The 13,006-nt window shown below is 33.0% G+C and overlaps 1 protein-coding gene and 6 non-coding genes across 7 annotated transcripts; 1 reads left to right on the top strand and 6 right to left on the bottom strand.

Moving 5' to 3' along the window:
- Positions 1–1,446: 1,446 nt before the first annotated feature.
- LOC107850181 (pentatricopeptide repeat-containing protein At4g38150) lies at positions 1,447–5,447 on the top strand. Its single transcript, XM_016694604.2, has 2 exons — positions 1,447–1,608; positions 4,112–5,447. The coding sequence occupies exon 2, from the start codon at positions 4,179–4,181 to the stop codon at positions 5,211–5,213; it is 1,035 nt and encodes a 344-aa protein (XP_016550090.1). The 5' UTR covers positions 1,447–1,608; positions 4,112–4,178; the 3' UTR covers positions 5,214–5,447.
- A 2,826-nt stretch (positions 5,448–8,273) lies between these two features.
- On the bottom strand, positions 8,274–8,379 carry LOC124889958. Its single transcript, XR_007048870.1, has one exon. It is a non-coding gene; the product is annotated as a small nucleolar RNA Z103 (small nucleolar RNA).
- Positions 8,380–8,470: 91 nt separating this feature from the next.
- On the bottom strand, positions 8,471–8,576 carry LOC124889959. Its single transcript, XR_007048871.1, has one exon. It is a non-coding gene; the product is annotated as a small nucleolar RNA Z103 (small nucleolar RNA).
- Positions 8,577–8,919: 343 nt separating this feature from the next.
- LOC124889961 lies at positions 8,920–9,027 on the bottom strand. The gene has a single exon (XR_007048873.1). It is a non-coding gene; the product is annotated as a small nucleolar RNA Z103 (small nucleolar RNA).
- Positions 9,028–9,119: 92 nt separating this feature from the next.
- LOC124889960 lies at positions 9,120–9,227 on the bottom strand. Its single transcript, XR_007048872.1, has one exon. It is a non-coding gene; the product is annotated as a small nucleolar RNA Z103 (small nucleolar RNA).
- Positions 9,228–9,459: 232 nt separating this feature from the next.
- Positions 9,460–9,551, bottom strand: LOC124889825. Its single transcript, XR_007048742.1, has one exon. It is a non-coding gene; the product is annotated as a small nucleolar RNA SNORD96 family (small nucleolar RNA).
- A 681-nt stretch (positions 9,552–10,232) lies between these two features.
- LOC124889972 lies at positions 10,233–10,412 on the bottom strand. The gene has a single exon (XR_007048883.1). It is a non-coding gene; the product is annotated as a small nucleolar RNA snoR143 (small nucleolar RNA).
- Between the last annotated feature and the right edge of the window lie 2,594 nt (positions 10,413–13,006).

Below are 13,006 nucleotides of genomic sequence, written 5' to 3'. Positions count from 1 at the left end.
AATATTTAATGTTGAATTAACTTGACGTCATATATGAGGTCCATTTAATTTATTTTCCATAAGTATTTTTTTATAATAATTTTGTTATATCACTTCTAATTAGTTATTATAAATCATTTAAAACATGTCTAGTTTGCTGCTTCAATACTGATTTTACTATATCATCCCCAATTAATTATTATGACCATCTAAATATTGTGCCACTTAAATTGGAATAGAAGTAAAAATATTATAAATCACAATAATAAAAAAATTAAATTATTTAAGAAATATGATTGACTATCAATGCCAACCAAGTTTGGATAGAGAGAATAACATATATTATTTGAATATTAACAAAAAGTATTATAAATTGCAATAGTTAACAACTTAAAATATATATAAAAAAAATCTGTCATATATTTTTTTAAAATATTATACATCACAATAATTGACAACTTAACAAATTTAAAGATTAATATGTCTGTTATGACACAACTTCATTAGTTCTTTTCCTTGTCTTCATTTTTTTCATCCATTTTAATTTGTTTGTCTTGTTTTTTTCTTTTAATTTGTTTTATATTTCAAAAAGATACGAAAAAAATTCATGTAAATCACAATAATTAATAACTTAAAAAATTTAAAAGATATAAAATATTTGGCTGACTCTCGAAATTATTCATTGTCAATTAATTTGTAATAAAAGAAAAAGTATTATAAATCACATTAATTAAAAAGTTAAACCATTTTAAAAATACAATTGACTATCAGTGCCACAAAATTTTGGACAAGGAGAGTAACATATATTATTTTAAAATAACATAAAATATATTAAAAATTATAATATTTAACGGCTTAAAATATCTAAAAAAAAACAATCTGTTATATATTCCTAAGAAATACGTAAAAAATACTATAGATCACAATAATTAACAACTTAAAAATTTAAAAGATATAAAATATTTGGTTGACTCTTTAAATTATATTAGTACCACTTTAATTAGAATAGTTAAAAATGTAATTGAATATCAATACCACAAAAATTTGGATGAGGAAAGTAACATATATTATTTGAAAATTACATTAAAAAAAAGTAATAAAAATTACAATAATTAACAAGTTTAAATATCTAAAAAAAATAATATGTTACATAACAACTTAAATTTTTTTTAAAATATAAAATATTTGGTTGACTCTAGAAATTATATCTGTACCACTTAAATTGAAATTAAAAAAAGGTATTATAATTTCAATAATTGAAAACTTAAAGTATTTTAAAAATATAATTGACTATCGATGCCACAAAAATTTGAACATGTAAAGTAACATGTATTATTTACAAATTACTTAAATATATTATAAATTACGACAATTAACAAATTAAAATATCTAAAGCATATTAAAAATATGTTTGATTATCTAAATTTTATTTATATCGTATATGAAACTAAAAAATAATATATATAGTAAAAGATATAAATGTATTTTTTGGTCAAGGACAACTAAATTCTCTCTCAAAATCCAAATCCAGTAGTCAATTGAAAAAAACTAAACCCTAAACCCAGAAGGCTGCTTCAAATTTCCCGGCCGCCGCCGGCTAATTAATTGATCCGGCCACCATCATCACCGGTAAGCTCCGCCGCTATATATATATATATATGTGTGTGTGTGTGTGTGTGTGTGTATGTATATGTATTGAACCTTTCTATTAAGGCACCACTTGTTTTTGAATTATCAAAATTAACTGTTTCAATTTTTTAATTTATTTTTAATTTTAAGTAGAAATCGTGATCCTCTTTTCACTTCATGAATGTGTAATCAATTTCAAATTATACTCTTATTCAGTCGTATTTGACCTTACACGATGATGAACATCAATGGCTAGTAGGTGTGGCAATGGTGCGGGTTTTTTCTAAACCCGCAAATTTTAAAACCGCCCCGAACCGCACCGCATCACTTTTAAATCTACATAAACCCGCTTCACACTCGTACCAGCACCGCACCGCCCCACTTTTTTGCTTTTTTCTTTTTTGAAAATTTGTAACTCCACTAAAAATCATAATATCTTCAATACTAGGAACTAGTAACAACCAATTTCTATTATATCACTTTTCACTAAGAAATTATTAGAAATGCATCACGTGTACAAGTAATGATCAAATATCAAATTTTCATTAAGATGAATAAAGAAATTAAAAAAGTTATAAAATTATTTATTTGTAGTGTTATACGTGTTATTTTAAGTATCATAAAATTTTAAATGAAGAATACAAATAATTTTAGGCAGATTTACGAGAATAATACTAATTTTTAACTTTTTTTTTAGTTTAAACCCGCATATACCTGCAACTCGCACCGCGCCATTTAAGAAAACTTACTTAAAATCCGCACTGCCCCACATAGCGTAAAACCCGCACCGCCCCATTGCCATCCCCAATGGCTAGCAAGTTCATGTACCGTATAATTCGAAAATTTGTCAATTTTGACTCTCGATAAGCAAAAGTGAGGGAGATGAGGATGTTGAGATGAATGTGCAGACTTACTAGGAAGGATAGGGTTAGAAATGAGATCATTTGAGAGAAGGTGGACGTGGCTTCGGTGGAAGACAAGATGCGGGAAGTGAGGTTGAGATGGTTTGGGCATGTGATAAGGCGGAGCACGTATGCCCCAATACGGAGGTGTGAGAGGCTTGCTATGGATGGTTTCAGATGGGGTTGAGATGGGCTGAAGAAATATTGGAGGGAAATGATTAGGCATGACATGAAACAGTTACAGCTTACAGAGGACATGACCCTTGATAGGAAAGTGTAGAGGATGCGGATTGGGGTAGAAAGTTAGTGGGTAGGTGTGCGTCCTTACTACTAGAGAGGAGTGCTTTGTTTGGCAATTTTACCTATAGTCATAGTGTTTTGAATGTATCTTGTAGTTTTTCATTCGTAGTGTTTTCGGGATGTTTGTGATTTTGGATAGATAGTTCATACTTCATAGTATTACTCTGTGGTTGTCTTGATTCTTCTATTATCTAGTGGTGTGTTACTATATTTTGTTGTTTGTTTTTATGTTCTCTGCTTGATATATTGTTATGTGTCATGAACCGAGGGTCAATCGGAAACAGAGCCCACTTTATGGAAATACTTTACCCTCCCAGACCCACTTTATGGAAATACTTTATGTATGTTGTTGTTTTTGATAAGCGAAAGTGTCAAACGAATAGGGATTCAGAGAGTTGTTGTCAGTGAGAGCAAGGTAATATTCTCCCCACTCAACTCGTTGTTTTCTTCTTTCTATTAGAAGGATTTTCCACTGTAGCGTATGAAGAAGCAGACGATAAGAATAGAGAACTGCTAAATGGTTAGGAGATACTTGTCTCTGAGTATGCTAGTCTTCTTTTGCTACTTCTCATTCTGGACTTATCTTATGCTTCTCTTCTACTCTTTTTTTCAAGATATTAGTAGTCATCTTTTTGTGGCTTTCTGAAATCACATCTCAATGATGTTTCATTTGGGTTGTTGGATATAAGTGGGATAACTGGGGGTATTTAGTGAACGTTTGTGTTTAGATAAACCTTAATTTGACTTAAAGGACAATTTATTTGTATTGGAATAAAATGAGTCCAAGTAGAGTTGAATGGAAACATAGTATTTGTGTAGCTGGCTGCGATTAGCTTTGAATTGAAGTGTTGTTGATTGATTGATTTAAGTGTATACAAATTACTTGTAAAGTAATGGACTAAGAAGTAATTTGGTTTGTCGCCAACAGTTTTCAAGAGATTATATTGGTATTTCCATGTTTTTGCTGGACTTATGTGCTATTGGCAGATGGTTGACGTTGTCTAATGCTGTATCCACTCATTTTTCCTTTCTTGCATTTGATTTCTGACACATCTTCACCACTGTTATGTATACTCTTCTGTTGCTCTCGTATTTGTTATCGTCGACATCATCATCTTTATACTATCATTACAGCTAGTTAATCCATTATGCATTTTCTAAACAATGTCCTTTGTAGGTGAACAGTAAAAGAAAGTGTATAAGGAGTTTGTTAATGTCTTGATTGCACTATAGAAAGTTTTATCTCGTCTCTATTTCAACTGAAGTTTTATCTCGAAATTTTATCTCGTCTGGAATTGCAGGACATAGCCATCTTTGTCACCTTGAAAAACTAGGTAAGGCTGAGCGTTTTTGAAGTACATAAGCATTATGAGAACTTTAGTGAGACGGAAGGGTATTAAGTTTTGTTGGAAATATTACAACAATCTTTGCTGTCCTAAGGTGAATGTAAATGAGACACTTTCCTCAACAAAGTTACGCTCATTTAGCAGCTCCAACAAATTCAGCAATTACTCCGATGAATCCAATCGATCCAACTATCCTCCTCCCCCTGATCCTATACCGAATAGGCCCTTAAGAGGTGATTCCAGAAGGCCCTTCAGTCCATCTCAAAGACAACGTCCCAGCAGCAACAACCCCACCCATTCTACAACTTTTAGGAGATCTGGTGGAAGCAATGAAAATCAAATGAAGTCCCCGGAAGGTGATGATTTTCTGAAAAGGTTTCAGCTTGGGTTTGATCGTAAAGAGCAAAACTCAAACTCAAACGCTGCGTTCCACCCCAATGGTGAAACCAGTGACGCTCCTGCTTCTGAGGCACCTCCGTCTCCACCAGAAGGTGCTGATGAGATATTCAAGAAAATGAAAGAAACTGGCCTGATACCCAATGCCGTAGCAATGCTTGACGGGCTTTGCAAGGATGGTCTGGTCCAGGAGGCTATGAATCTCTTTGGCCTGATGCGTGAAAAGGGTACAATGCCTGAAGTTGTTATCTACACTGCTGTTGTAGACGGCTTTATTAAAGCTCATAAGTTTGATGATGCTGTGAGGATTTTCCGGAAAATGCAAGGCAATGGCATTATTCCTAATGCTTTCAGTTACGGTATCTTAATCCGTGGACTCTGTCAAGGTAAAAGATTAGACGATGCCCTCGAGTTTTGCTTGGAGATGCTCGAGGCTGGACATTCCCCCAACGTGGCGACCTTTGTGGCTTTGGTTGATGGATTTTGCAAGGAGAAAAGTCTTGAAGATGCCCAAAACATGATTAAAACGTTGAGGCAAAAAAGCTTCATCCTCGACGATAAGGCTGCAAGGGAGTATCTGGACAAGAAAGGCCCATTCTTGCCAGTGGTTTGGGAGGCAATAGTGGGGAAAAAAGCTTCACAGAGGCTATCTATGTTCTAAGACTTCCCCCCTCCTTTTTCGCCGGAATTGTTCTAGAGTTCAATCAAGAATGGACAAGTTGTATGAATATTATCATGTCATTCAAATTTCTAAAGGTTTTTTAGTGCCTATTTGAACTGTTTGAGAGTCTATAGTTTTGTATAAAGCAGGTCATTTTAAGAACTTGTTATGTCTATGTAGGTTCTTTGTGGCACCAATAGCTGCTTATCCCACCCAAATTTGTCAATGTTTTCATGTTTTGTGTTGGTTACTTTCGATTACTAGCAGGGGCGGATCTGGATGGTTGATTACACTTCCTATGCTTATATTATTAATGTAAGGTGCTTGTAGGAACTCATAAGCTTCAAATGTTTGATCCGCCTCTGCACTGAAAGCATGGACACTCGGTCATATCTTTTCGTTTCTAGACATATTTTAAAGACGGTGATGCATCCACAGTTGTAAAATCCTGAATCCGCCTCTGATGGCACCAATACTTGTAGAAGTTCATGGAATTCAAATTTAAATTGCAAATACCTTGAACTAAAGAACAAAAGGGAGCAAGTAGAAAACTTGATTTGGTGTGAAGTTATATACGAAATGCATGTTTGGTGTGCAGCAATTCGTTAGTAATAACTTCTGTTTAACCAATATTCTTAGGGGTCCTTTGGTTTGAGGTATAAAAAATTCAAGGGATAAGTTATCCCGGAATAAAATAAAAGATCACTTAATCCCTTGTTTGGTTGGAGGGATTAATCCAATCCGGGATAACTTATCCCACCATTTTCCCCTTTATGATTTAGAGGTTCCAACAAGCGGGGAAAGAGGGAATGTAAGAGGGTTTATTGGAATCCTCTTGCTTGAAAAACTAGTGTTAAAATTATTATTTATGTACGTAAAGATAGTAGATGTTGAATCTCTTTAAATTCTTTGTGGATTGTAGTCGTTAATTTTAAATCTCTTTTGGTGAAAACTGGGTCCTCCAATCTACATTAGGTTATGAGTTCAAATCGAGAAACTAACTTGCATCAGTTTAGATTGCCTACAAAACCACATTGAAATGCAGTGCGTGAACATGGAAAATTTTGTGCACCCAAATTTAATTTTTATTGATTGAAATTTTCATTTCATCACCCAACCACCCCACTACAATCCATGGTAATAATGAATTTTCATTTCATCAACCCACCCACTCCACTACAATCCATGTTAATAATGAACTAGTAAACTGAGCCGCGCTTTGCGCGGTCATGAAATACTTTATAAAATATATAATAATTTAATTTATTTTTAAAATATTAAAAATAATCATAGGACCTTAAATTATAAAACTTGACCGTAGAATATTTTGATTCTATACAATGATACCAAACACATGTAATATCATATCAATATACGTAAAAATATTTTTTTCAATCCTAAAATATATTTAAAAATATTTTTTTCAATCCTAAAATATATTGTGAACCTTTCAGTGTTATTTGTGATCAATCAATTTCACTTTGTTATTGTCGTTCTTATAAAAAAAATTTCTTATGTATTAAAAACACAATAAGATAAAATAAAAAAAGATACAATTATTAATTAATACGCAAATGAAACATTCAAGTATGTTGTATTGTAAAATGAGAATATAATTTTATGTAGAAAAAATAATTTCAGTTTTTTAACATTCCTCAAATGAATATTTCTTGACACAATTATATTTCCCTTGTTATCAATGAGCAATCAAAATTTGAGTATTGTATTATGCTCTAATTACATATTTCCGTTTCGATCTTTAATAGGTGACCTTTTTTTAATTTATTTTTTCTGTTAGGCATAGTCGATAAATTTTTAAAAATAGAGAAAACCCCAAAAAAATTGACAAAAAAGATAAATAAGAATACTTGCTTGTGAGACATGCAACATCAGCAAGCCTATATTCTTCCTTTATATATTTATATTGATTGATTGATTTTCCTACACTAACAGGATAAGCCATATATTGATTTACCACACACCATTGCATACATAATACTGCCAACTGCACTAGACTACGGTACCTGTGCCATATATCTTTATTCTTCCTCTGACTGCGGTGAATGAGCAACCGATTACTTTTAAGCACCAAGACAAGTACTTACTGGTTTAGCATCTTTCATGCCAAACCTCTCCAAGTACTTTTTCATTCCACTACATAAAGAGTTCCATTCAAAGTACCAAAATCAAAAACTTAACATTACATACCAGTGAGTAACTACTTAATCATATAAACCACTAGCCTAAAAACATTAATCCTTGACGTCTTTAAGGGCGTGGCAGATGGACAAGGTGGCTATCCCTGTGATATGAAGCTGCTTGTGAAGATTATGCATCACATATTAAGCTGAACTTCTTGAATGGCGCAAAACTAGGTAGCACTGCAAGTGGAGTTACAAGACCAATAGTATCTTCAAGTGCAAAATTTGCCCCACTCATCAAAGCTCAAGCAAAGTCATTTATGGGGGGTAATAGGGGAAGCCCAGTGCACTAAATCTACCATTATGCACGGTGTCCGGGGAAGGAGCCCAGTGCACTACAGCTACCGCTATGCGCGGTGTCCGGGGAAGGACCCCACCACAAGGGTGTATTATATGCAGCCTTAACTAGCATTTCTACAAGAGAATGTTTCCAAGGCTTTAACCCGTGACCTACTGGTCACATGAAGGCAACTTTACCAGTTACTACCAGGCTCCCCTTCCAATCGTATTATCTTCATCAACAAAATTATGTTCACACGAACTCCACTTCAACCTTGTCTGCCACTCCAGCCTCACCACCACACACCCAACTCTTGGTCGTGTCAGGGTGGCATGGGTAGTGGACAGTGTCGGGGCTAAGTTCATATCAAACATAATTTCATCAATGAAGATAATGTGACTGATCATGGTAAACAATTTGTTGGAACTTCAATCTGTCCATCAAACACAAAAATTCATAACAAAGTCGCCATTTTAATTCAATGAAAAGACATTTCAATCACAAAATATGGAACACTTTTCCAGTTATTAAAGACTGTTCAAATATAAACAAAATTTAAAACACTGCAATAAAAAAGGTATGGATCAGAATATCTGGCTTGGATTTTCCCACTAATGAGAAAATACAGTAAAAGCGCTCAGTAATTTCAGCTTCGATCATCTGGGGAAATAATCATCACATCCATACACAAATTCAATAACAATCAATCAATATCATATATGTCCACAAAAGAAAAAATTAAATATAAAAAGAGAAAAAATTAAATATAAAAAGAGATGGATCAGAATATCTGGCTTGGATTTTCCCACAATGGAGAAAATACATTAAAAGCGCTCAGTAATTTCAGCTTCGATCATCTGGGGAAATATTCATCACCTCCATCTTCTCACTCAATAAAAAACCAAAAACAAAAAAATAAGAAAAGCAATAATTCTACTAAAATATCTCCATATCTGACTCAAACAGCTCTTTAAAGAACCAAATGAAAAAAAAAAAAACCTGAGGCAGATTCGGAATATTCATATAGCGTCAGCTCATACACAGCGGCCACTGTATATAAACACCGATGGTAATCAGTAAATCGACGCATTTTAACAAACACAAAAACAACACATATAGTCGGGTAGAATCTAGGCAAACCTAACCACTTGATCAACTAAAGTGTCCAAGCATGCAAGACAATATGCGCAAAACAGAAAAATAAAAAGGTTCACATGGAGAATACATGCATCAGAATATCTAGCTTGGATTTCCACCCTGAAAGGAGAAAATACATGAAAAGCACTCAGCAATTTCAGCTTTGATCATCTGGGGAAATAATCATCACACCCATCAACACATTCAATAAACAAAACCCAAAAACAGTCAAATTCACACTCGAGAAAAGATTAATTTCAACTATTCAGAATTTAGCAATGAAAAGATATGGATCAGAATATCTGGCTTGAGTTCTCGCCCCAAAAGGAGAAAATACATGAAAAGCGCTCAGTAATTTCAGCTTCGATCATCTGGGGAAATATTCATCACTTTCATCTCAATCACAAAATTGAAATTTTTCACCTACAAAGTTCAAATCTTAGCTCAAGTGAAAAAAACTAACATCAATCAAAAAAATTCAATTTTTTTCAAGTTGTTAAAAGCAGTTCAAACCTATGTTGCTCAAACTCTTCAAAAGTAGTGTATTTTGGGATAATTTGAAACAGGTGTGGCATCGAAAGTGAAGAGATGGCGCAATCTAAGCTGAAAAATAACCGAAACTCAACAAAGGCCTCAGAATTGCAGAATTGACAACAAGGCCTTAAGGGCCATTCAGTCCCGAAAGATGGTGTTTTTTATAAAGGATTTCATCACAGGCCAAGAAAAAAAATAAAAACAAAGCTCTCATATTCGTATAAATGAATATCTCTCATAAATCTGTCATAAATTATGTGACCAACAAACAAATTCTATGAATTAGTTGTAATGAAAAATGTATATCTCATGGCAATTCCCAAATAGTAATAGCAGAGATTCTGCTCTACAAGGCGATAGGATATGAGATCGCCTTTCTTCGGATAAACAAGCAGGACTCATCCTTTTTTCCGAAGAAATGAAGAAAAAGTCAACTGCTAAAATCAACAAAGAAGGCTTATTCTATGATGATATCAAAACACTTTGGGTCATACAAATACTGAGACAACTCGCCCCTAGTGTAACCATCAAAATAACAGTAATATACAACAAAAAATTGAAAAAATTACAGAAACAGCAAAATAATTTGTGAAACACAATAATTATAGAAAGAACAAAGAAAATTGTAACTCACAGCTACATACAGCTGAAAATCGCGATTATTATACAAACAACAATGCAAATTGTGAATCACATCTACATACAGCTGAAATTTGATAATTATAGAAACAACTAAGCAAATTGTGAGTAACAGCAAAATACAGTTCGAAAATTGATAATTATTGAAACAATAAAGCAAATTCAAATTGTGAATTAACACTATAAATCCAAATGGAAATTGATATAATTACAATAAGAACAAGGCATTAATGTGAGATGAAATTAGTAGACAGGAACAAAGTCAGAACCTATCTGTGGATTCATCTCAGCGGTTGTCTGGCCGCCGCTGATAAATTCAGCTTTCCCTTTATTGCACTAATCGCTAATAGACTGCACTATTTTGAGAATTTAGCCAAGTCTATATATATATATATATGCGAAGTGCAAAATTACCATAACAAATGAAAACTGAAACTACACAAGTATAATAGCACATAATTTATTGCACAAATCGCTAATAGACTGCACCACTTTGAAAATTTAACGAAGTCTATATGCATGCGAAGTGCAGACAAACTGAAACTACAGCACACAAGCATTATATATAATAGCTCACAAAAATGACGGCAGATGAATGAGAGGCAGGAGCAAAAACCCTAGATGATGTTAGAGTTGGAGGAGGAAGAGAGTTTTTATAGAAAGGTTTTGGTGAATTAGGTCAAGCAGTTGTATTTAATTGGGCTTTTTTTGTTATGGGCCTGCTAACTTAATGTGGATGGTCTTTCAATTTTAGCCCATGAGACTTTGATTTTTCAAAAGAGCAACTTTCATAAAGGATCCCCTATTAGTATAGGTACTTCTTAACATATCAATAGTTTTAATTATTACATAAATTACCAAATAAACTATTCCCTCCGTCTCATATAACTTGACATATTTTTTTTACATAATTCTTAAGAAGAAATTAGTAAGAAATGCAAATTACTAATATGACTCTATTAAACCTACATTAAATATTCATTATCTATTTGAGTTAATTACTCTTTCATTAAATTACTGAGGATAAAACTGAAATAAAATGTTCAATTATCTCTTGATTTTTTAGACATGACAACTATTTTGAGACAATTTTTTTTTTTAATAAACATGTCAAGTAACGTGAGACGGAGGGAGTATGTTGAACTGAGGCTTGAGTAATGGAACCAACTTGTGTGTTATGCAAGAGCTAAATGAGCATAGGAAACATTTATTTGTTAAAATGCATCTACTCCAAATGTTATGGTCCAATTGTATAAGCAGCATCAAGAGTAGGTAGTTGTTCAAAGTCCTATGAAATAATGCACTTCATTTGAATTGAGAGAAAATTGAAGATTTTTGAAAAAAAGAAATTGTGAAAATGATAACATTGCTGGAAAGATGGCCTACACTTGAAATGTAACAATAAGTATGCATGTATTTTTTTTTTTATTTAATGATAACTATTATTTTAAGATAGCTAATTATATTTGACTAGGCTATAGTTTTATACAAATTGACACTTTGGTGATTAATTAAACATGTTAGTTATAAAAAAAATCATCATTAAAAATGAGGATACGGAAAGTCGTAATAAGATATTCATACTGGAAGGTGCGATTGAATCACCTCTGAACTCTTTTCAGAGGGAGTTCGTGCTTGTTGGATATTTTATGTATATATATTTTAAAATTTTAGAAAAAATAATAAAAATGAAGGTAAGTTCTATTAGATCAACTCAGTAGTATGGGGCGGGGTGTTGATCAGTTTGGAACTCTCACATTCAAAATATGAAGGTGGCGGAGATGAGGATGCTACGACTAATGTGTGAGTTTACTAGAAAAGATAGGATTAGAAAGGAGGTTCATCGTGATGACGTGGAAGTTGCTTTAGTGGAAGTCAAGATGCAGGAACTGAGGTTGTCACGGTTCAGACATTTAATGAGGAGGTGTATAGATGCCTCGGTGTGAAGGTTTGATAGGTTGTCTAGGTATGGATTCAAGACCGACCGAAGAAGATATGAAACAACTTCAAACTGTCAATAACATTACCTAGTTAGGAATGAGTGGGGGAGACGAACAAGGGTAGAAGGTTAGTAAGAAGAAGCAAGTAGTCGTCGTACTTTGTTTTGTTATCTGTGTCAGCAATCATTGGGCTAGTCTTGTTATGGAGCGTGTTATCGCTTGTTGTATTACTTGATGGTAGTCTTGTTTATGTTATTATTTGGTCTGTCAATACCTATTGTTTTCTTTTAGGGGTCGTTTGATTTGAAGATAAGTTATGTCAGAATTAATTATGCTGGATTAATTTCCTGAGATTAGTTATCCTGATATTATTTTTTAGTGTTTGTTTGGTTTGTGGTACTAAAGTAATATGCGTTGCATCATTTTTAAGAATATATTTTTTATCTACAAATATATCCTTCATCTTATATACGTGAAAAGTGATATAATCAAAGGATTTGAAGGTTAATTATGTCTTTTTATGAGTGACTTTATCTCAAGATAAATTATCCCGGGATTATTATACCACTCAAAGGATGGGACAACATATCTCGGTACCATTTGTTAATGTTAGGATAAGTTATTTCGAACTTGACAACAAAATAAGACATCAAAAATTTTATACCTAAATTATTTTTTTATTCTGAGATTTTTTATTTTAATATCTTATGCCAAATGAACTGTTACTATTTCTTTTATAACCTGTTTTTGTCTATTTTACTATTGAGGTAGTGGTGTGGACCAACACATTTACCTTTTCCAAATATCACTTTGTGAATATACTGAATATGTTGTTTTTGCTATTGTTGTTGTTGTAGAAAACAATAAAAATACGGATGATACTCAGAAAAATATCTGAATTTTGCCTGAATTCTCAATTGAGCATACTGAACTTTGTGGGAGACCTATTACCCCTAAACTTTTTTTTTTTTTGTATTTTAATGGCATATACCTACCCACTTGGACCATTGCGTGTAATTCACGTGCATTGAGCGCATGAAAGTCCTAAAAAATCGTTAAAAA

This window comes from Capsicum annuum, chromosome 12 (assembly GCF_002878395.1).
Source record: "Capsicum annuum cultivar UCD-10X-F1 chromosome 12, UCD10Xv1.1, whole genome shotgun sequence".
Lineage (NCBI taxonomy): Eukaryota > Viridiplantae > Streptophyta > Magnoliopsida > Solanales > Solanaceae > Capsicum > Capsicum annuum.
Note: the sequence above shows the minus strand (reverse complement) of the source record. Positions and strands in the feature narration are given on the sequence as shown.

Coding starts and splice junctions, on each gene's coding strand:
- LOC107850181 (XM_016694604.2), top strand. CDS start 4,179: ATGAGAACTTTAGTGAGACGGAAGGGTATTAAGTTTTGTTGGAAATAT.